We start from the raw sequence: 22,764 nt of genomic DNA on the forward strand, positions 1-22,764 counted from the left end.
GCTCCCTCTCTGAGGACATTCAAAACCCACCTGGACAGGTTCTTGTGTCACCAGCTCCTGCTGACTCTGCCTTGGCAGAGAGTTACACTGAATGATATCCAGAGCTCTCCTCCAGCCCCAACTGTTCTGTGATAGGTCTGTCAAATTCCTCAGTTTGGAAGGATTTTGGCTTCACAGAAGGGCTGGAGTGGGTCCTTGTCTCACATCAGACTGTGCTCATTTAAAAACTCAGGTTACCTGCTTGGAAGCATCACCTCCAGATGATGAGGAAAGCAATAAGGACATGGACCTGAAACTGGCTGACACTGGCCCATTTAGTGGCTTCAGTTTAAATTTTCTGCCTCCTTCCCCTGTCTCATCCATCAATGAACATTTAGGAAAACACAACTTACTCTATGAAGGGAAATGACAGGACAAGGGGGAATGCTTTCACACTGAGAGAGGGCAAGGTGAAGTGGGATGATGGCCAGAAATTCTTTCCTGTGTGGGTGGGGAGGCCCTGACACAGGCTGCCCAGAGAAGCTGTAGCTGCCCCACCCCTGGAACGGTCCAAGGCCAGGCTGGACAGGGCTTGGAGCAACCTGGGCTAGTGGAAGGCGTCCCTGCCCAGGGAATGAGGGTGGAATGCATGGTGTAACAACAGGAGCTTTAAGGGTTTTTCCCAACCCAAATCACTCTGTGATTCTATGAAATGCACCACTTGCTGCTAAACATTTATTGGCAGATGGAAACAAACCCTGCTTTTTTTGAGAAGCTGGTGGTACATGTGAGAATTTCTGGCTCAAGTGGAGATTCATGAATCCCCTCCAGCTAAATCCAGCAGGAAATAACTTCACATATGGAAAAAGGAGCTTCAGAGGAGGATTACAGGGCAGGTGAACTGGCAGAGACTAGCATGGGAATACTAATTCCCAGGAGAAAAGCCATTCCAGGTAGAGCAGCTATTCAGCTGGCTGCAGACCAACTCGGTGTGAGGGGCATAGGACTACAGGGGTGGGATTTAACAAAGCATCACCCTGAGGTGTCAGACATAGTACTGGAGGTGGGACAACCTCAGGGGCACCAATGCTCTGAGAGTCTCACTTGGCAACCACAGATATTCTCACCCCTTCACAAGCACTGGGTGCAAATTATTCTTTCAAATCACTCTCCTCTAGTCTTCTGCAAGAAAAGAAACTGCTTGAACTATTGGAAGATAACCTTCCAAAAATCTTTGCAGACTTGGATTTGTTTCCTTTCCTTTAGCTATGCATCATTTTCTTGCCCTCCCCTGTTAAGCAGGTAAACTATCTGCCTCCCAGAACAAGGCAGACACTCCTATCACACCACAAGACTGTTGCCTTTTTAAACAGACAAAAGGAAAGTGCTAAGGGCAAGAACACCATCATGTTGAAAAAACTACTTCTAAAAAGAGAAGAATAAGGGAGGACAAGTAAGAATAGGCATGTACATTTGTACTTATCTGAAAACATACTTAACTTGACAGATTTGCACTATCCAAATTTTCATCTTCTGCTTCCTTTCCGAGTATTTCAGCATAATGTTAATCCACTCACTACTTTGAAGAACAGTGTGCTAAACTGTGCATAGTGCAGCTCCACACTCTATTCCAAAACTTTTGGATTTTGTCTGAGGATTTACACACCACTAAAAAAATGTCATCTGTATTTTGCCAATTTTGCTGGATGACCAGTCACCAAAATGTCAATATGTTTCTTAGGCTTAACCATGCCAAAACCTAAGGTTTTCTCTGAAATCCATTAATCAGGAATCATTCCTAAAATCACGGTATTTTTACCTACTTCCATTTCTAGTTATGGCTGACTTTCTGTGCTAGAATGTGCTTCACTCTTGCTTCTACTTTTCAAGTACTACTCCACATAAAAAGGGAGAGATTAACAAAAATGAGAGGCTTTTTAAGATGTTTTCATAGTATGAGGGAGATTACACATATGACAAGCTGCCAGGAATTTAAACCTTCTTCTTGCAAAGCAACACATCACTAATAACCCATATTATCCCAGGACAGATTAAGAAAGACATTTCTATAATACAGTTAATAAATCAAAAAGCTGAAATAACCTAGTATCATTTGAGTGTTGTTGGGATCAGTTTCCGTTTGCAAAGCTCCTATAAGGATATTCACAAGCCTCAGCTTCAAGGACAGGAATGTTACTGGTTTATCATATGCTGAGCTTTCATCATTGCTGAATTTCCCTTCCAGGACAACCTGAAGAAAAAATACACTTATTTCAGTATCAATTAAAGATCATGCCAGCAGGGTTTCAAAAGCCAATGTTCACAGCACACATTGCTACTGGCACACTTAATATGTCTTACTGTTTCACATTCAGTGGAAGAGTTCCAGTGCTAAAGAAAACACTCAATACAACCCACAACCCATTCAAATCCCACTCCCAGGAAAGAAAAATGGAACACAAAACATAGTGATAAATGTCCTACCTCAGACTTTATTGTTCCAAAATGATGAGGGAGAGGCAACAGAGACAGCAAGATGTTAATAGAAGCTCTTCTTAGCTCTGTGGGGTTTACATAGATTTTAAACTTTGAGAGTTCCCTGCAAATCAAAGCATCAGACAGTTAACCAACTTTTCACAAGAATCTGGAGCCAAATGCAACTAAGTTAATATCAAATATACACCCACCCAATGGTCATAAGTAATTTGCAGTATGCAATGTAGCTGTTTCTTTCTAAGACCTATCCAAAAGAAGCAGCAGCTCAGATTTAAGCCCAGGAGATAAAGAATGCTTTTTGTCTAAATGCCTAACATCAAAATGAAACATGGTACCAAGACATAACACATACATTGAAGAAGACATGCAGAGACTACTATTAAGTGCCTAACTTAGCAAAACATTCAGAAATCTATAAAGCTCTGATAAGAACCTACTCCAACTTCATCAGTATAAATTATCAACTTTTCCATTTAATGATGCATAAGATTATTTACTTATTGAATACACTGCAACAACAGCCATTAATGAATATCTTGTGAAAGTCTACTTTAAAATCAATAGGCTTTCAATATAATTTTGATATATTTTGATATATTTTCCTATTCTTAAAGGCACTGCTTTGCATCAATGAATACGCAGCTAACAACTCATATATTTAATTTAAGAACTGTTATTGCTTTAAAGAAAACTGCATTAAAGAAAACTGAACATTTGAGCTCACACAGTGTTGCTATTATTACCATTGAATACACACACACTGTGGGCCCAACATCGCAGAATTCCTTTGGTGAAATTATGCAGGAATGACAAAAGACAAATACCTCTCAACATCTCTGATAATGTTTATGTGGAAATGGCAATTTACCTGTCAGGTAAAATAGTCTCCAGAGCCGAAATGAAGTAGGGAACCACAACATCAATGCCTTTCAGGTCACAGCAGAACAGAGGAGGGGAGTTTAGAATAACACTGGCAAGAACCGGGTGGCAAATGAAATCTGCTATCTGCAAACCCTGAATTAAAAGCATGTAAAATCTGACAAAGAAAGATAAGATTTAATTATTTGCACATAAAATCATCAGAATCCCACATGATTCTGCAGCCACTATTTGATCTTGTCTATATAAAACAGAATAAGTTTCAAAAACAGAGCTAGGAAACGTTCATATAAATCTTCCCCTATGTTACTTAAGCACAGGCAAGCACACCTGACCAGCTTAATAAACCCTCACAAATGACAGGTATTTCATATGAAAAGCTAGTGCAACACAGTTTTACTGAAATCTTTGACTTGTTGCAACACCCAGACTGGGAGCTGAGTAAGCACAACCAGCTGGTTACTAAGAGTGGATCACCTGCTCTCCACTACTCCCTTCCCATGTAATGGTGGCAAGATCTTGATTTTAACTCCCCAATATAAGAAAAATACTGTGAAACCTTGGGGGAGGCAGTGGACAGAACAATGGACAGAATGTCAGGACAAGACACACTGATCAGCAATTTGGAAATCAAGACTAATCTTAACCATCATAACCACTTCAAATGAAAAAGCAAGGGCAGAAACCCAGCTACCCAGTTAGCTTCTTTTGCAGGTTCTTGTTAGAGAACATGTATGCCCTCTTAATCGTTTCAAAGGTCTTGCAGACACAGAGGAATCCCACTGACTGGCCAAGAGAAATATGAGCTATCTATACAAAAAATACAACATCAAAGAAAAAATATTGTTCAGTCTTCTGGGAAGTTTTAATGCCATCTGGGACAAATGTACTTAAAAAGTTTGAGAGAATAATTATTTAAAACTGATTCTCTGCCTCCAGCATTTGCTATTTTACATAACAAAAAATTGTGAAAAAGGTATACTATGACAGGTGATACTGCTTCATTTTCTCAGAAATAAAACTGAACACAGAGGTAATTCAAACACAACTGTTTCAAATAATGAGATATCACTGCATTTCAATACTCAAAGTGTGAAAAAAAAAAACAACTACAAAAAACCAAACCCAGCCATATGGGATGTGGTATTTGACAACACAAGAACCTTTACAGTCTAATAAAGTGTACAAAGTCTTATGCCTGCACACTTATTTTTTCCATCTGAACGATATTCAGTGACAAACTCAACAAAAATAAAATACAGGAGGCAAAAAAGTGCCAAAGAAAATGTTCCTTCCAGCTTGAAGCACTTTAAGGTACTGTCCTTCAACTGAAACTTGAAGAAAACCTAGTGATAAGCAGCATCATGAAAATGTGAGAAGAAAACAGTGCTGGGCTTAGCCAGGAATCCCACCTCCAGCCCTGTAAGCCAGCTAGATGTTTTTAAACTGGCAACACAAGATTCAGACAGCAAGTGAATGCTATTCACTGGGAATTAATCTGCATTATAAAGTTACACCAATAAAGCAACTGGAAGATAGGTTAGTACCGGGATAGGTAAGCTGGTAATATTTCCTCCCCAGTCTTCTTGCTACAAAATATCCTACACAGTGTCCCGCATGCCTCTGCCCTTCCTGCTTCATAGTTGTCTGGGAATTCACTTGCATCAAACATGGGGTTGGAAGCCATAGTGTCAGTGGACATTTGGGATCCTTTCCGGCGGAACTCCACACTAGCCTGCGTTGCTATAGCTGGGAAGAGAAAAAACAGCATTTCACTGTGTGTGATAATGTACAGAATAGGCTCATGGGATCCTGGACACAAAGATCAAGTCCAATTTAGTAGTTAATATGAAGCTATTAGTTCACTGCATTTGAGCCAGTGCCTCTGTTTAAGAAATATTTGTGGGTGTACCTAACTTGTTTACTTCATAAGGATGACAACAACTGACCTTCATATCCTAGAGACTGTCCCAGCTTTTTGCTGGGAAGAGAGCACTTATATCCAATACTAGTTTCCTACCCTCTCTCAAAGGGCAAGGATCTACCTCACCTGGTTCTGGTCTCCACAAAAATGAAATGCCACCTTCCCTTACTCTCTTAAAAAACAAAAAAAAGATAATTTTCAATGGTGCCATTACTATTGACCTCCAAGGAAGTGCTTCGCTTCCAGCCAGCCAACTCATCTCATGTTGCCCTGAATACCCAGCGGCTTTCATCCAGTTTTGTTGTACAAAGATACTTATTAAAAAATAATCAAAAATTTTAATGCACCGTATGACAAAGAGAAGGTTGTGGAATCCCATTCTCCTAATTTGGTCCTTTTCCTCACATGATCACTAAAACTGCCAAATAAATTACAGAGCCTCCATAGAGCAGCCACCATGGGCTGGCCATCTCCTGCTCCCTTACCCTACAAGAAGCTCTATGACCCTCTCAGAGGGTCCTGACCTGGTTCTGCCCAGCTCTGTGCTCCCTCCCTGCAGGCCAGTTCTGCCAGTCCACACCACTCCAATCCATGTCTTTCTGGAGAGATTTCTGGTCTCCCTTTCACACATCAGCATTGTGTGGATACAAGACTACTTGCTCTGTTGCCTACATCCTGTCTTCCAGGATAGCTACCAAAACAAAATATATACTACACTCAATGTGATTTTTTTGAATTGTTTTTCCTCTTCCTTGGACAGCTTTGCTCTAGGATTACTAACATCTTAAAGAGTGTGTTCTTGTTTTCAGCTAAGACTAGATGGTTTTCCAAAACTTTTATAAACTACAAAAGCAAACAGCACACAATGTGTATTCCTGACATAATTACACCTATGTGTTTCTACCAGCAAAAGAGAACTCCTGTCTCAGCTCTGGGACACTGGGGAACAGCAGGTTCAGAGTCAGCTTTGCAAACAAAGGCATGTTAACACTTTAGCAGTTGGAATACCAATAATTTACAGATAGGGTGCTTTTTTGTTTTGTTTTAAAGGAAATGTCTTAATGACAAGTGCCTACTCCTAATTTTTTGCTCTGAAATTTATTGTTTAACCTATGTTTACCTCATAGATTTTCATTGGCGTTAAGTAGAAAAATCAGTACAAATCTTTATGCATCTTCCCATGAGCCATTTTTTGTCCTAAATAAGCTATCCAGCAATATACTGTAGTTGGAAAAAAACACTACATGCACAATGCATACAAATCAAACACTAGGTCTGTAAAATAAGCTTTAAGTAAAAAAAACATGGTTAGTGCAAAGTCCTGAAATTCATGACATGATCACAGACTAAAGTACAGAAAAGATGGGTCTGATTCAGGCAGATTAATTTGCTTTTGCCAACAATCCTCCCCATTCAAAAACACACACAAAAAAAATTACTTGTCTTTTTCAAGTAAAAGTGCAAAAGCTACAAGAGACAATGAGAATGAATTTACAAATAAAATATGGGATTATGGAAAAAGAAAAGCATGACCGCAATTAAGGAAAAGCTACTGGTTCCTACTTACAAGATTTATAAGAAAGAAGAATTTGGATAAAAGATGCTGCAAGATAATAGAAATAAAATGGAAACAAATCAAAGGACAGCAGTAGTTATAAAATACTTTTAAGATGGTGAAATTGTAATATAAGTTAAGAAGCTTTTAGCTTTCTAAAAATTAGATTAAAAGCTTTATGATACAGCAAGCTTGTTAAACACATAGGAAATTGGCATACAGGTCCAAAATTATGGTTTTGAAAGTATCATGCAAAACAATGAACAAAAAGTTACAAAATACTACTAATATTTAGAGCTGTTCATATCAAGATACACCAGTTCTTTAACAGAAGGTATTAACCCTTGTCAGCTCACAGACCTGTCCCTATGCTGCAGTGCACTGGAGCATACACCAGGCTATCCTAAGGCTCCTCTGAAATGGAGTGTGTCTTGCAGAAGGAAAATTACTTACCTGCAACCTCCTCACAGCAGCACTCCTCCTTCCAAACCAGGAGTTCTCACCGGCAGTACAGCTCCTATTTCCCTAAGCCAAGTTGCTAAGAACCAGAATACCTGAGCATGCCTCCCCTGACTCCCAGCTTCATTAACAATCTTCCAAAGCAGAAACAAAAGGTAGAACACCCCCAGAAACATTAACATCTCAAACAACGCCCAGAGAAAGAAGAGAGTAAGAACTCCAGCAGCCAGGTACTACCCACCATCTGGGGAGAGCTACTTATTTGAACAGGTAGGGTCAGACCTGTGACCAAGCCCCTCAGCAGCACTCACTATGATCCCACACAGGTCTGCTTAGAATTTTCTTCTAGAGCCCCAGAAACATTCTGTGGGACATTACTGACAGTAGGGCCCGAAGAGGTGAGGGTAATGATGTATCCCAAGGCTCCACAACTGCAAACAGCCCCAGGGCAATACCAGCAAGCCCTGAGGTGTGTCCTTCAGCTGCTATAAAGTGCAGAGCTGGCACCCTTTAGGTACAAGGATTGAGAATGAGCCCATCAGATTGGAAGATGCAGTTGCTGAAATGCTGGCACAAAGTGCTGGTGAGCTCTCCCCACTCTCAGAGGCTGAGGACAGTAGGTAGCAGCAGCATGCACTGTACAGTCAAGCTTGTCTGAAACACATCCTGCCATTGAACCTGCCCTGGCACAGATAGACACACCAAGCTGTCATTCGTGGGTTACCCTCATAGAGGATCTGTAGCCAATTTCTGATGAAGGTGTTATTTATCATAGGGATCTATTTATCCCACACTATCAGCTACATAAATGCCACACACCCATCTAATTCTAACAACTACACCAGCAGGACCCAGCTGCTTTCAAACCACCTAGGCATCTTTCAACCAGCCATTTTTACTCTCTCACCACAACACAGTGATGTTTATCAGCTGCCCACCAAAAAACTTCACCAATAAAGTCTGTGCAGAAACTAAAACCTGATAAGGACACTCAAGACCCAAAAGTGTCATGCCAATCATGGCAAGATGATTGCTCTGCTTCAGAATTCAAACAATGACACAGGACTACCTTGAAGGACAGGGGTCAAAGAGCAAAGAGGACAACTGCTTTCCAGGTGATAAGCTCCACCAGCAGCAAACTGTATACAGATGACTTCCAGCTAATCTTAAGAGAGAAAAATTCTCTCTTCCCAAAGACAGACAAAATCAGAACAATCACAAATGTGGAATACCTACAGTTTTCCAATCAAGAGTTGGTAGAAGGAGTTCACCCACGAGATGACAAAAAACTGAAAATCTGTGAAGCAGCAGTTAACCTGACAGAATCAGGAGAGTTGAGGCTGAGGGGGCCTCTAGAGATAGTCAGCTCTCCCCTGCAAAGCAGGGCCAAGTACAGGAATCTCAGTTACCCTTCTACACATCTAGACAGTTTTTTATCTCAAGACTTACAAAAAGCTTGACATTTTTTCCACCCATCATTTTTCATTACTTCCTTTCTGGAGGTTAAAGAGTTCCAGTGGAAAAAGGTGAGATCTTGGGACAAGGGAAAAAGGAAGGGTGAAGGGGTAATCATTCACATCAGTCTTGATCAAGTGCACTTTATTTCCTAGAGCTCATCAAAAAGGTGTGCAGTAAGATGGGACAAGAACAATGTCTGTCAGCAGGATTTGTTTAAAACAACCAAACTGAATTCTGAACTAGAGCTTGAGACCACAGCTCATCCACAGGGCCCCTGGAAGGCACTGCACTGAGCTCATTAATCTCTCTGGTAATCACATCACAGGGATTCTCACTGAGACTGTGCCATGTGACAGGAGAGGAGAGAGAAACTCACACTAAAAAATGCAGTGTTCCAAAACTGCCCCAAGGCACAGAGGTCTCTAAAGGACCAAGGAGCAAGCTGTAATACTTTTTTAAAATGGCTCTCAGTCCTGCAGCTAGTAATGTAACAAAGAAGCCATATCAGTCAGTCAAAAGAGAAAGAATTCTTAACTGCATGGCATTGAAACAAAGTAAATATTAGAAGGGTTTAAAGCTGCTGAGTTCTTACACAGCTGCAGTTCCAGACTTAAAGAAAAATTGTGTGTGTGGGCCAGTGGAAGACAATACTACATGGCAAAGCTGATTTTAAGTGCAGACAATTCCCAATCGAAACATTTGAAGCACCCATAAAAAAAAACAGTGCTTCTTGAAGCTAATGCTAAGAATATCAACAGCAGTGTCAGACATGGGAAGAACATTCCAGGGAGTAGTTAAAGTGTCATGGCTACAAAGGATAGCAGATGGACCAAAACATACAGGAATAGCCAAACTGGAGCTGCAAAGCATCAGATTTATTCTGGACATCTTTGCTAAGAGTAGGGACTGTGGCAGATAACTGTCCCTTCTCTACTGGCCCTCCTCCTCCAAGCTGCATCTACATTGGGCAGCAGGAACAGAGGGATGGGCACAATGTGCAGATCTGATTGTTACTGATGAGTCCCACTTCTGCCATGGGGGGGGCCTTAATACAGACCCCTCCTGGCCCACTCATCAGCCAGCACAGCACCTCTTGCCTTATGCTCTTCAGGGAGGAAAAGATTTCACTTGGAGGCATCAGGCATCACAGGTCAGATTCCCAGAATAAAAAGTTTATGATGTGGATTTAAACCTCTTTCAAAAGACACTGATGCTTCAAGCAGAAACTCCAGGGGCTTGGCCCTTTATGCATCTTACTCATTCTCCCACCTTAAGCAGAGGCTGAGCAAAATAATAAATCAGGCAATCAGAGTTTAGGGCCTCCCTACAGCGTTTCAGAAATAGGGGTCCACACTCAGTTCTCTGTCCTTCAGCCAGCCCATCTTGGCACCACCGTGACCAGTGATCTTACCTAGCAGTAACAACACCCTGCAGCAGACACTTAACGAAATTCCTGTAAGTTAATTCTTCCAAATTGCTAAAAGAGCAGAACATGACACAGCTAGGTTCCTGGGAGTCCACCAACATCTTGTGTCAGAGCCACTGCTGCTAATACACAGCAGATCATGTGTAAAGATGTGCAAAGACTGGTCTCGCTACAGACAGCTTGGAAGAGCACAGAGGAGGAACAGAATTCACTCAATTCCAAACAGCTGTCTCCAGTCTTCAGAAAGTCAGTAAATATCCCTGTAAGACCAGTAACAAAACAACTTTCTGATTGCTTTTAGGTGATTTTAGACATTGCATATATGAACAGAAGGCCTTGTAACCCCTTCAAGGAAATGAAGCCTTTGGATTACAGACAACTGTGTACTTCTGCCAGCATAACAACATTTCTGTTTAAAGCTGACACTTTTGTATAAGCACCATCTAAGCTGACATCCTTCCTTTACAGGTTAAGCATTTCATTAAAATTGCTCAAAAAACAGGTTATATGTCAAATTTAAAATGATCTAATCAATCTGAAAAGCACTAAATGTAGTAATACATTAAATGCATCTGTAACCCAACACACCCTCAAAGGATGCCTCGCTCCCTCCTAAGCTCAGCTGCTTCCCCAGTCATGAATCACAGGCCTTTTACAAAGAGATTCCAAACTCCTACCACAGACACCCACAAAGAACACTTTCAAAAAATGATGTGCTGCACACCTAAAAACACCTTTAGAAGATCCCAAAACCTAAGCATTCACACAGGAATTTGACACAATAAACAAGGAAGAGCACCAGTTTAACTGCTGTTGTCAAGTCCCACTATACATCCAACTTGGTATACTTCAACAAATGGTTTTCCCCTTTTTTCCTCAGGCCAGTGAGTTAGTGACAGGTTAATTAAAAGATCTCTCAGAAAAGTTAGCAGACATTCAAAATACACAAGGAACAGGAAAACTGCAGGGAGTGAGAAAGATTATTCTTTTCTGAATATTATCACCAAAAGTAAGATAAGAGCTAAAAAGCCTCTCTGAGCAGAGCACTAATTCTGTTATGATATCCCAAAACATCTAACCTCTGCAGCTGAGCAAAGCTGAGAGACAAAATAAGTTTGGCAGTTAAGGGCTGAAGACAACAAAGATATGAAGACATTAAGGGAAGCACACAGCAATCATAACTGATAGGCAGCAAGTTCACTAGCTATTTTAAGGACTTCTGTTTCCATAACACTCTACAAAACCAAGAAATACTGCTTTGTGCACTATGTGGAGTAATATAGGACAATTTTTCAAATATTAAAGAGTTGATGTAAATAATTGCTATTAATCATAGATAATCAAGCAGATTTCAAACTAAGAAGTGGACTCCTACCATATGATTTCCTTCACTTAACAGCATTTTCCCCAATATCATAATTGCAAGTGCCATGCTTGTTAGAGCAAAGGAGTATTTCATAGTAAAAAAGTGGACTTTTTTAAACTTTGAAATCCCCAAACAGCTGCTCAGCTGATAGCAGATGCTGGCTCAGCTCAAGGGATTAATTACAACAGAGCACTTCAGATTTTACTTTTTTTTGGATTATGCATGTGTTAATCTTGAAGGTAGGAAATGTCAAGAAAACAAGGAAAAAAGTATACATATATTTTTTGTAATATTTACCAGTCATGCTGCTGTCTCTGTTTATTCCATTATGAAGTTTACAGTGAACAAATGCTGCATCAAACAACCATGATCCAAAGAGGTTCAAGATGCTGTTAACCTTTGGCCTGCGAGGAGCTGGCAGCGGCCGAGGCTCAGAGCTTGTCTGGTTTGGGCTAGAGAGTGGAGAAGTAGAAGAGGGTTGGTGCTGCACTTTTGAAGCATGTGCAGTAGTTACCTGTTTGAACAGAAGAATAGATCAGCTCCTAGAATCAAGGAAAGAATCCAAAGGGTCAGCTATTCCAACACAGAGTGTGAAATCTTACAGTGCTGGTTTTCATGGTCACTTTGTTGACGGTCACTGCGCGGTGCCGCCGGTTGTGGGGCGGAGTGGTGTTGGTGGCGGTGCTCTGGGGCATGCTCAGCCTGTTCACTGGCGTGGGCGGCGCGCTGTCTGCCCGGGGTCGGGAAATGCCTGCAGGGCCAGGAATAAAGCAGGCTTTCAGCAACAACTCCATGGGCTCACACACAGCAGGCCTTAGTAGGCACAGGAGCCTCTGGTCAATAGCCATGCCTCCCATGTTCCCCAAAACTGCAGCAGCAACAAAAACCCTCTCCCTATTTTACTGTTAGCAGAAATAAATGCATAAGCAAATGGAAACAGTAATTACATCAGATAAGCAATTGATTAAAAAACACCAAAGGACCCATCTGCACCAATGACACATGGGAAGAATCAGACTAGAAGCAGGCAGAGGGAAAGGAGCAAGGTTCATTTGCCAAAGACAATTTCACAGCTCACTTCTGCCAAAATTCAGGTGCCTCTCACCTTTGCCTTTCTTTCCCAATCATAACTCCCACACCATTTTCTGAGACATCTCTAAGATGTCTGGCCCTTAAAGCCATCTTAGCTCACTAAATTAAGATGAAACCCATCCACCACATAGCTTTCTGCTCAGCTTGAGCTGGACTGGTGGCTGAACAGTCAAATACTAAGGCAGTACACAAGACAGAGTAAGAAAGCACAGCAAACTATAATTTTTCTGGCAGCAGCAGGACATGAGATCAGTTTTTAATCCAGCTTCAGGGAAATTCATGGTGTACAGAGCTCTTCCCCATCATAATCAGAAGCAACTCAACATCTGCAAAACTTGAAGTGACAAACACCATTTTTGCCCATTTTAATGAATTCCAACAACCTTGTGCCCCATTTGAAAAATGAAGTGGGGAACCACAGTGTGCTTGGGAATTTGACACAGATTTTTTTTTACCCTGTTAATTAAAGCACCCAAGTACTTCTCATAACACATTTCAGAACAATTTGCTCCTGCAAAATCATCAGTGTTACAGCCCAGGCAGAGTATGCAATATGAAACCTATTGTTTTGGTACATTTGGCTGAAAAAGAGGATGTACTATTTTGCCAAACACATCATGTAGGTACCAGGGAGAGCAAGATAAAACCCAGTGTTTTAGCACTTGTGACAGAAGGTAATGAGCTCTCCCATCAGCCTTCTCTGAAGATCTTACTTCAGCTCTCAAGTCTGCCTGAGCACAGCCTCCCAATCCATACCTACAGCCTGAATTTAATTTTCTAAAAGAAATCTCCTGTGCCCCAGTGCATTGTAGTCTCCATCTCTGCACTCCAGATAGGCTATTAGGTGCTTTATCTTGCTACAAGATCTTCAGAAGTCTTAAGTGTCTGATTCATAAAACTACAGATTAGTTTGGGTTCAAAGGGACCTTAAAGACCCTCCATTCCATCCCAGTCACAGGCATGGACACCTCCACTAGACCACCTTCTTCCGAGTCCAGTCCAGCCTGGCCTCGGGCACTGCCAGGGATCCAGGGGCAGCCACAGCTGCTCTGGGCACCCTGTGCCAGGGCCTCATGAACCCTCACAGGGAAGAATTTCTTCCCAACATCCAGTCTAACCCTGCGCTCTGTGCCCCCAGAGCCTGCTCTTCTCCAGGCTGACAGTCTCATTCCACCAGAAGGTTTTTAATAATACTGTTTATATATCTGCTCTAGTCTCCTGCAATCTCTCATCAGCTCACACTTACGGCAAATGACATTTGTTTGCACACATTTAAGCAGAAAAGCAGCTGGAGAAAAGCAGCTCTTCCAAGTTTACAAGAGCATGCATTCCCTGAAGAACTTTCAGCAAGTCTGAAGCATACTAAGTATAATGCTTTAAATTTCAGGTACTCCATACTGTTACTTAAAACTGACCAGCTAGAGCTACTCAGTTACCAGCAGACACAAAGAAAAACACAACTTTTCTACTCAGCAGCAGTAGTAAGCCACTAACCGTACACTAAGGGGAACTTCAAAAGATCTGAAGATGACAGTCCAAATTCAACACCTTATAAAACAGGCACACAGCAGTTGCCACAAAGATTAGAAACACGGTGGTGAGTGCTCACAACATGCTAAAGCATAGCACTTGCACTGGTGATTAGATGGAAAGAGAAAAGAAGCCTTGTTTGGGAAAGAGATCCCTGGTTTTATTTTATATTTCTGATTTATTTGTTTTGCATTTGAAACTAAGGCTATGTACAACTTCATGCATTCAAATGTTACTGTTGTGCATACAGATTTTTTTAGAGGTGATCTCAAGTTTCTTCCTCATCAATTTCAGGATATATTTGCAAAAGATTAATTGTTATTCATGTATTTACAGAGAAAACAGATTTAAAGATACTAAAATAATTATTTAATTAATATTTCTAGCAATCCATGGGCAAGACAAAAGCATTACCTAGGAATGCATCCACTAAACAGCTGATTCCACGCATGGCACGAAAGAATATTTGAGGCAGATGTTTAAGGCAGGGGTACTGATTCAGTTCTTGAGTCATCCCACTCACATTCAGAAACTGTTCCTGAAATCTGGGGGTAGAGCTAATAATGGCTGGGTTACTCAAATCCACAGGATTACTGCACAGAAAAAGAGCAAAATATATGTTAGTCAGTTTAAGAACAGCTGTTAAGATTTAAAACCACTTGAAGAATGCAGTAGTTTAAGGCATTCGAGTAACACCACAAACCAGCATCCAATATCAGTATGTTTTAGCCTCTCATCACAGGAAGGCAATTGTCTCTTCCTGGGTTGGCAGTATATAGCTGTCTTAATGTCAAACATTACCCAAACATATTGAACAATTATAGTAAAATAAAACAAACCAGACCACACACTTGCCAGACTATTGCAGAAACAATAATTACTTATGCGGTTTTTTGAGCTCAGTGAAGAGTTGCTTATATTGTTAAAGTTATAAGTGTAAGCAACAAATTAAATACTGTCAAACAGTGACAAGAAGGGAAGTAAATTGTAAAAGTTTGAGCAATTTTTCCTGACTGACTCAAAATCCTGAAACAGCAAATTTGCAAACACCAAATTTGAAGAGTACAGTACTTGTGACATTTGTATTATAAATGAAGAAAGAGGGCTTTTTAGTCAGTTAAGATGTAAATTTCAAACAGCCTAATGTTTATCTAGCTTTAACTACTAAATAGTATTTAGTATAAATTTTTTAATATTCAGGCCATTGAGAGCATTAATGTAATGCTATGTCCAAAAGTCTGTAAAACAAAACACAGCATTTGGTTCAGCTGTGCATTTAAAATTAACATGTATGGTAAATTAAGTGTATAGATTTCTCCATGAAAATAAATATATAAACACTCATTTTAAAAATAAATTGTAAGTTAAATTTAACCTGGAGAATAAATGAAAGTCGTAAGCATCTCCCAGATCTACTGTTCAGCTCTTCCTGTTTGTTATCTCAGAGAAACAAAATTCTATTGAACTCCTGTTTTTCAGATCCTCCAAAATGCCAAATAGCTAAAATAGATTTTAATTAGCTGAACCAGTTTACATTTTGAAAGAGTCAGAATTCAAACCTGAACACCACTCAAGCCTGCCCTGAGCTGCTTCATGGGCACTGGCACAAGTCTGTCTCTCATTTAATTCTATTTAGGTGCTTCATCTTGGCAATCTCCAGAGAAATGTTTTGTTTATCATGCAAATGTATGGAGTTGATTCAAGACCAGGAACAATGGATGGCTGTAATTGCAATACCTCAGCATATGTAAAAAGCGAAACCACGTTTGTGCAACGCACTCATTATCCATTTCAAGGGGAATCAGACCAGCATCTTCATCGGGAATTTTGAACGGAGGAAATGAAGGTCCATATGTAAAACGCAGCAACCTAGAACGCAAGTCAGACAGACCTGGCTCAAAAATTGAACATTGCCTTTGCACCCAAAGGTATCAGCAGCCCACAGGTGAGTCCACAGGTAACAATGCAACACTCCAAGTTTCAAGTTTTCCTAGAGATCCCATTTTATACAATCTCAGCCTTGGATAGTGGATAGGAACCTGCCTAAAACTCCAGCCAAACCCAAAAGCTATTAAGGCACAAGACCCCTCAGCAGCATAACTTAGCCAGAGGGGTCATCAGTTGTCACACCCACATGTACATCCGACAGGATGCTACATGTGAAGGAAGAAGGAATTCTTTTTTTAAAGAAGGAATTGAAGCCCTTATCCTCACAGCTCTTTAGCTCAAGCTTTCAATGACACCAGCAAGTCATATTAGGTTGCAGCTCTAAATTCCAGCTCATGACTGATGACCTACACTGTACCTCAGCACCAGGAGCAGTACTCACTGTTGACCTACAAGCAGCACAGGACTTGCAAGCCACAGTTTAGTGAGTTCTTCAAAACAGATGGCACCACATCTGCCAGAGGCTAGGATCTACAGACCAGCAAAGAGCAAAACAGTGATCCAGTACCATAAGGACAACGCTTAGAAGAGCTGTAACTACCCAAAGAATCACCAGTGACCTTCACTGAGGTCCTGCTTCTAATCTGACCCCTGCTTCATACCCAGCTTCACCAAATTACAGTTCAATTTCCCTGATAAACACAATCTTGATGTTTTCTAAAGGAATGGAAGAGATCTGCACTGCACCTTCTCAATATCACAGCATTCCCAGAATCAGTTTGTCTTTCCCTAAGCTAACTTCCTTGCAATAGTCAGGAAATGTCCCACTCGTCCTTACTTATAAAGTCATATAGCTTTCTAAAGTCATTACAACTAGGAGAAGAGAAGGAGAAAAGCAGTTATGACCGACTCCTAAACCAAGAGTCAAACAGGCTGAACTTCCATCTGCCACTTCTCCCAGCAGTGGGTACTACAGTAACCAGCAGCCAGTTAACCCAAATGTCTGAAATCAGAGCCTATTTACAGTACCTAACCTGGACAGAAAAGCAAAAGAGCTTTAGGACATGAGGCCTTCTCCAGATGCAAGGATGATGAGGAATCCATTCAGTGCCAGAGCTGGTGGTGCAGCTGCAGTGACAGCTGCAGACTCAACTCCCTCAAGGGAGCTGGGAAATGCCAACCCTGTGCATAACAAAGGGCACTGGATTTGTGGCCCAGCCAGGTGCTCAGACAATGCAAGAGCTGAGGACTTGGGAGGAAGAGCCAAGACTTGCACAAGCTTGGACTGTGCGGGGATAAAAGCCCAGGAGTCCTTTGTTGGGCTGCTCCTTGGAGGCACCAGCTCAAGCTGTTTTTCTGTTACTGTGCTAGGAAAAGGGTTTTATGGAACAAGACATCTGAGACTCCCATGGGAAACCTGGGGTTGAACTGGTGAGAAAGCTGGTGTGCCTGTGAGAGTGGGGAGTGCAGGGCGTCAAGCAGGGCACGCCTCAGCTCACTGGAGCTGCTGCTGCTGCTGCAAAGGGGCTTCAGTCCCAGCAGTTGAAGTCAGTGGTGGTGGAGGAGTGACTGCCAAAGAGTCTTGGGAATGGGTCAGACTGGGAAGTTCCCTTCAAACCAGAAATTCACACATCTATACCAGGCAGGAAATGCTCTCCAGCCCTGTGTCCACCTGCATTTAGTGCCCAGAGGCAAGACCTCATGGTATAGTTTTGCTGAGGAATTACCTGGCTCTAAAAGACCCAAAAGACCCTGGCCCAATCCCATGCACCATCATGCCTCACACCACTGCCTGGCAACACAGTGCACTACTTCTTTTCTCCCTATGACTGCAAGAAACCAGTTTTTCAAAGAGCATGACCAAATCTTTAATAACATATGGGACATTTTCAAGAATGATTGAAGACAGAAATAAATTTTAAGTCACACATCCAAGACAGTTAAAATATATTTAAAGCAATCTAGATGGGGTAGAGGTAGTATCTATTAGCATGGCAATACAATTGAAACTCCAGTTTTATCCTGCTAAAAATCATAGCCAGGGACACAAATTAACACTGCTTATGTGTACATATTTTCAAATATAATTTTCCATACGGTTTTAATTTGAAACATTTACTCTCAGCTTATCGCTAATAACCTGATTCACAGAACTGTTTACTAAAACATTTTAACTGTTTGAAGCTGGAGCTTCATTGAAAGATTAAAAATTCAGCTAAAAATACCACTGAACTTAAAGCCAGTCTCAGAAGAGCCTGGGCTTCCATGTATCAGGCATAAACCAACATTACTGAACACAAACTAAAACATTCCAGAAACCCTGCATACTCCTGTGCACCAACAGAACCAAGACTGTTAGTCAACAGTGGGAGAGGAAGTGTAGGCACAGTGTGTGGTGCAGAACACCAACACATGTTTTGAGACAGAGCTGTTCTTTTCAGATCACTGAATCATAAAGTATTTTCCATTATGTAATGCTACATCTAACAAGCTAAAAATAGCTGAAGAAATAGCGTGGGAAATACACAGAACTTGTATTGCAGCTTTATTTCCCAGGGGTTTAACAAATAGCTGCATAACCTGGAAAAATCTATCCACACTTCACATTTTGACAGGTAACTCAAAGGAAAAGTTTTCAAAGTTATAATAAACCCTTGCAGACACTATTGAATATTTCACAATGCAGCAATTTTAACAGATCTTTGAACTTTCACAGAAATAAGTTACTGATATTTCAGGAGAGCTGGAAGGAGACCCAGATGACTCTTACAAGCAATTAATTCAGTTCTTTCCTCCAAGAGTCTGAGATTCGTCCCACAAAGACTTCACACCAAAAAGACCTCAATAGTAAGGGTACTGAAACTCTCCTCACTGTTCAGAACCTTCTATTATAGCCAAAACTCTCCTGCAACCCCCAGATGTGAGCGTTCCTTTGGTCAGTTTGCAGGTGACACTGATGTGGGCAGGAGCCAACCTACTGAAGGACAGGAAGGATCTCTAGAGGGATTTGGGCAGGCTGGATCAAGGGGCTGAAGCCACTCCACAATGTTCAACAAGGCAAAGTGACAGGCCCTTGGGTCACAACAACCCCAAAGCTACAGGTTTAGGGCAGAGTGGCTGCAAAATGCCCAGCAGGAAAGGCCCTGGGGGTGCTGCTCAACAGCAGCTAAACAAGAGCCTGGTGTGCCCAGGTGGGCAAGGGGCCAATGACACCTGCCCTGCACCAGCCATGGGGTGGCAGCAGGAGCAGGGCAGTGACTGTCCCCTGTGCTGGGCACTGCAGAGGCACCTCCAGTCCTGGGGACAGTTTTGGGCCCCTCATGGCAAGAAAGGCACTGAGGGACTGGAGCATATCTAGAGAAGGGAACAGGGCAGGGGAAGGAGCTGGAGCACCAGGAGCAGCTGAGAGCTGGGAGGGCTCAGCCTGGAGAAAAGAAGACTCAGAGGCGACCTTCTCCTTCTCTACAACTACATGAAAGGAGACCAGAGCCACCAGAGGGTTGGCGTCTTCTCACAGGTAACAAGGGCCAGGACATAGGGAACTGGCCTCAAGTTGTGCCAGGGGAAGTTCAGATGAGATGGAAAATTTGTCAGGCACTGGCACAGGTTACCCAGGGCAGTGGTGGAGTCACCAAAGGGTTTTAAATGACCTGTGGATGTGACAATTGGGAACATGGGTTAGTGGTGGGCTTTGCAGTGCTGGGTGCATGGTTGGATTTGATGATCTTAGAGGTCATTTCCACCCTAAACAATTCTATCATACATGATCCTCACTGTTCCCATACCCAGCAAGACTCAGGACAGCTCTTCTCCCCTGCTCTCTAGAGCAGAGAGCCTGTGGTCTGCCTCTGGCCCATCACATCCTCACTGCCAGGGAACAAGTGCCAGGCAGCTGCAACACAGTTTCAGCTCCACAGGGTCGAAGCAGAGTCCAAGAGTCACCTCAAACCCAGCAGCATGAGCACTAACAAGCACCTAATAATTGTGATGGTGACACACACAGGTAATGCCATACTAATACTCTTGAGTCACTCCTCAGGGGATATGATGAAGAGTCACAATCATGAAGACTTATACACACACATGCTGTAAGGTGCCAAATATCACAGAGGTGCTATGCTTACACAAAAACAGAGAATCCAACTCAGATCTCCCCTTGCAGAACAAAGGAACACCCACACAATCCAAGGATACAGCAAGATCTCTCACTTTGTATTGCTTATTCACTTTTGGATTGCTGCACATTCCACAAATAAGCAACTCCAAAATATGTATAACCATGATTATCCCCATACATGCATTTATTTCCATGGGATTTCTCCTACCTGGAAGTAAGGGCACAAATGACCTTGCTCCACTGCTCAACTACTGCAGGATGATGTCTCCAGTTGGCCACCATCTCTTTGGCAGTTTTCCAGTACGGAGGTGTTGGAAAGCACCGCGTACAAGCCAGTAACCAGACCTCAAACAGCACGCCAATTAATTTTTCAGCCAGATTCTCAGCAATGCCACCTTGCAACAGAAACCAAGCACAACTTCAGTTAGTGTTCCATCTAAACTCCAAATATCTCCCCAAAGAGGTTGTAGTTAAAGTGCATAAAGATTAAGCCCTTTCTTCCATAACTTTTAAGAATGATCCTTGATTGCTTCCCACAGCCAATTAGCCTTTTTGCAAGACCAAGTAAAATAGATAAAGCCCAGCCACATGTGTGTAATAAGGGACAGAAGGAATCCACCAATCTTAGGCAGTCTTCTATTGCATTGTGTCTATACTGAAGTCTTTTTTTAAAATAACTAACACTATTTTTTTGCACTAGGCAGGCTGAACAGCAAAACAAAGGAGTTTCAGTGAAACAAACAGGAAACAACAGTGTCTTAAACTGCTCATGTATAAAGTCACTGTCTTTAAATACTTAAAGCAAAAATACTTTCAGGAAAACTCAGCTCCAAATCATTCAGTCTTTTCTGGCAATGTTTTATTTTGGAGTAATGGAGCAGAATTAGGAGTGAGCTATTGCACTTTGGTAGCTCCTAAGAGCTTTTAATAGGTTCCCTCATCCTGCTCACAGATGAATGCAAAGAAGAGACAGAAGTTTTTTAATAATTGAACCAAATGGAAGATGATCATGAACCTTGCACAGTTGGAGCTGCTAGAAGAGTGTCATTGATCTGAAGAAGAAATAATAACAAAACCTCCCAGGTTTCTCTTGCCATAATTGTTGACTCATGCGCCAGCTTCTGGACAGCTTTCAAAACCTGCAAGCACAGTCTGATCTGACTGGATCCCGGGTCTGGCCTGCAAGAGAAGAAAACAATGCCTCAGAAATAGAACTGTTAAGTGATGTATTCAGTAACATGAAATTTCAGCATGTTCAACTTACAAAAGGAAACAAGTATTATTGAGTGAAACCCAAGACCATGAGCCAATATGCTTCTGTGCACCCCAACTCTGTCTCTAGGCATCCTAACTCTGCCTTAATGAGCACAAGATGCACCGTAAAGCTCTTTTCCACGTGAGACTCAACAGATAGAACAAGCACAATCCATCATCTCATATTTATCTTGGGCCAAACAATGACAATCTAGTTGCAACATCATGAATTATTACATACATAACTCAGAAGTGGCAAATTAGGAGAACATATTGTTAGCAAAATAATTTGAATTCTTCCTAGTTTAGTCTGATGTTCCTATTTAAAGACTTCCTTCTAGATCTTCTGTAAGCAGTTAGAAGTAAGGAAGGAAGAAAGGAAACAGTTTCATATTTCCTAGGTTTTTCCTGTAGTAATAATCAGATCCACACTGGCACTGCCGAATCACTCAACGCAAAGTTGCTCAGAAGGAGCACAAAGCAGCATCACCTCCTCCCATCAGTTGGTCTGGACAATGCAGAACAGGTACAAAACAGCAATGTGACACATTCTGGACAGTATCTGAGGACATTGGTAAAAAACCTTAGGAAGCCCAAATTTTAAAGGGTGAAAGAAGAGATTAGAAATTAGAGTGTGCAGTAAGGCATATTTCAGCCTGTGCATCATTTCATGATCCCTCCTACCACCACTGAAGAGATGACCAAAAAACCCATACAACTATTATGTTCCACTGGACTAGTAAGTAGTATTACCAGATTCCTTCCAAATATTTTCAAAGTGGTATAACCCACAAGTCATGTTGCATAGCAAGCACCTCAAGAATGTGCTGGTCCGCTAAATACTATCAGCTTTTATCTTGATAGCATAATGTTGTATTACAGTACTGGAGAAAAATATTACAGAGACAAGATAATGCCTAATGCATAATTGCACATTACTAGCCACAGTTGAGGACCTCAGTGAGTTGCTTGATATTAGTGCTAGATCATAACCCAAAGTCTCTGTAGAATAACAAACTTTGGGATAAGGGAACCCTGCCTTGCTTACAGCATTATTTTTGCCTGAGCAATAATAGAGCAGATTGCTTCAGTTGAAAGGTATCCTTAAACAATATAGGCTTGAAGCTTCTAAGGCTGCTTCAAGACTTGTCTGCCTAATGATTTAGAGAAACTGTGAAAAACCAGGGCTTATATGCAAGCTAACGGGATCCTTCTGTGCTGATCTTGTAAAGGCAACTCAAACATTCCTGCCGATCTATGACTTCCTCTTGTTTACAAAGCTGACCCAGTGGCAAGCTCTGCTTGCACTATTTCTAGACTTCTAGATGTCTAGATTTCTACA

At 41.6% G+C, this 22,764-nt stretch overlaps 1 protein-coding gene across 4 annotated transcripts in view; it reads right to left on the reverse strand.

The window, feature by feature from the left end:
• The window catches only part of RALGAPB (Ral GTPase activating protein non-catalytic subunit beta), a 60,878-nt gene that overhangs the window by 30,146 nt on the left and 7,968 nt on the right, over nt 1-22,764 (reverse strand). For 2 of the 4 annotated variants that reach the window (XM_058036062.1, XM_058036061.1), the window contains exons 4-14: nt 21,184-21,347; nt 20,377-20,563; nt 15,902-16,033; nt 14,579-14,757; nt 12,145-12,293; nt 11,840-12,056; nt 6,846-6,881; nt 4,902-5,103; nt 3,344-3,511; nt 2,464-2,578; nt 2,083-2,230 (exon numbers count right to left, since the gene is read on the reverse strand). In XM_058036062.1, the coding sequence (XP_057892045.1) occupies nt 2,083-2,230; nt 2,464-2,578; nt 3,344-3,511; nt 4,902-5,103; nt 6,846-6,881; nt 11,840-12,056; nt 12,145-12,293; nt 14,579-14,757; nt 15,902-16,033; nt 20,377-20,563; nt 21,184-21,347 (1,697 nt within the window). The remainder of the gene's footprint in view (nt 1-2,082; nt 2,231-2,463; nt 2,579-3,343; nt 3,512-4,901; nt 5,104-6,845; nt 6,882-11,839; nt 12,057-12,144; nt 12,294-14,578; nt 14,758-15,901; nt 16,034-20,376; nt 20,564-21,183; nt 21,348-22,764) is intronic. The other 2 variants (XM_058036064.1, XM_058036063.1) reach the window with 1 other exon arrangement.

This window comes from Melospiza georgiana, chromosome 17 (assembly GCF_028018845.1).
Source record: "Melospiza georgiana isolate bMelGeo1 chromosome 17, bMelGeo1.pri, whole genome shotgun sequence".
In the NCBI taxonomy this organism is placed as follows: domain Eukaryota; kingdom Metazoa; phylum Chordata; class Aves; order Passeriformes; family Passerellidae; genus Melospiza; species Melospiza georgiana.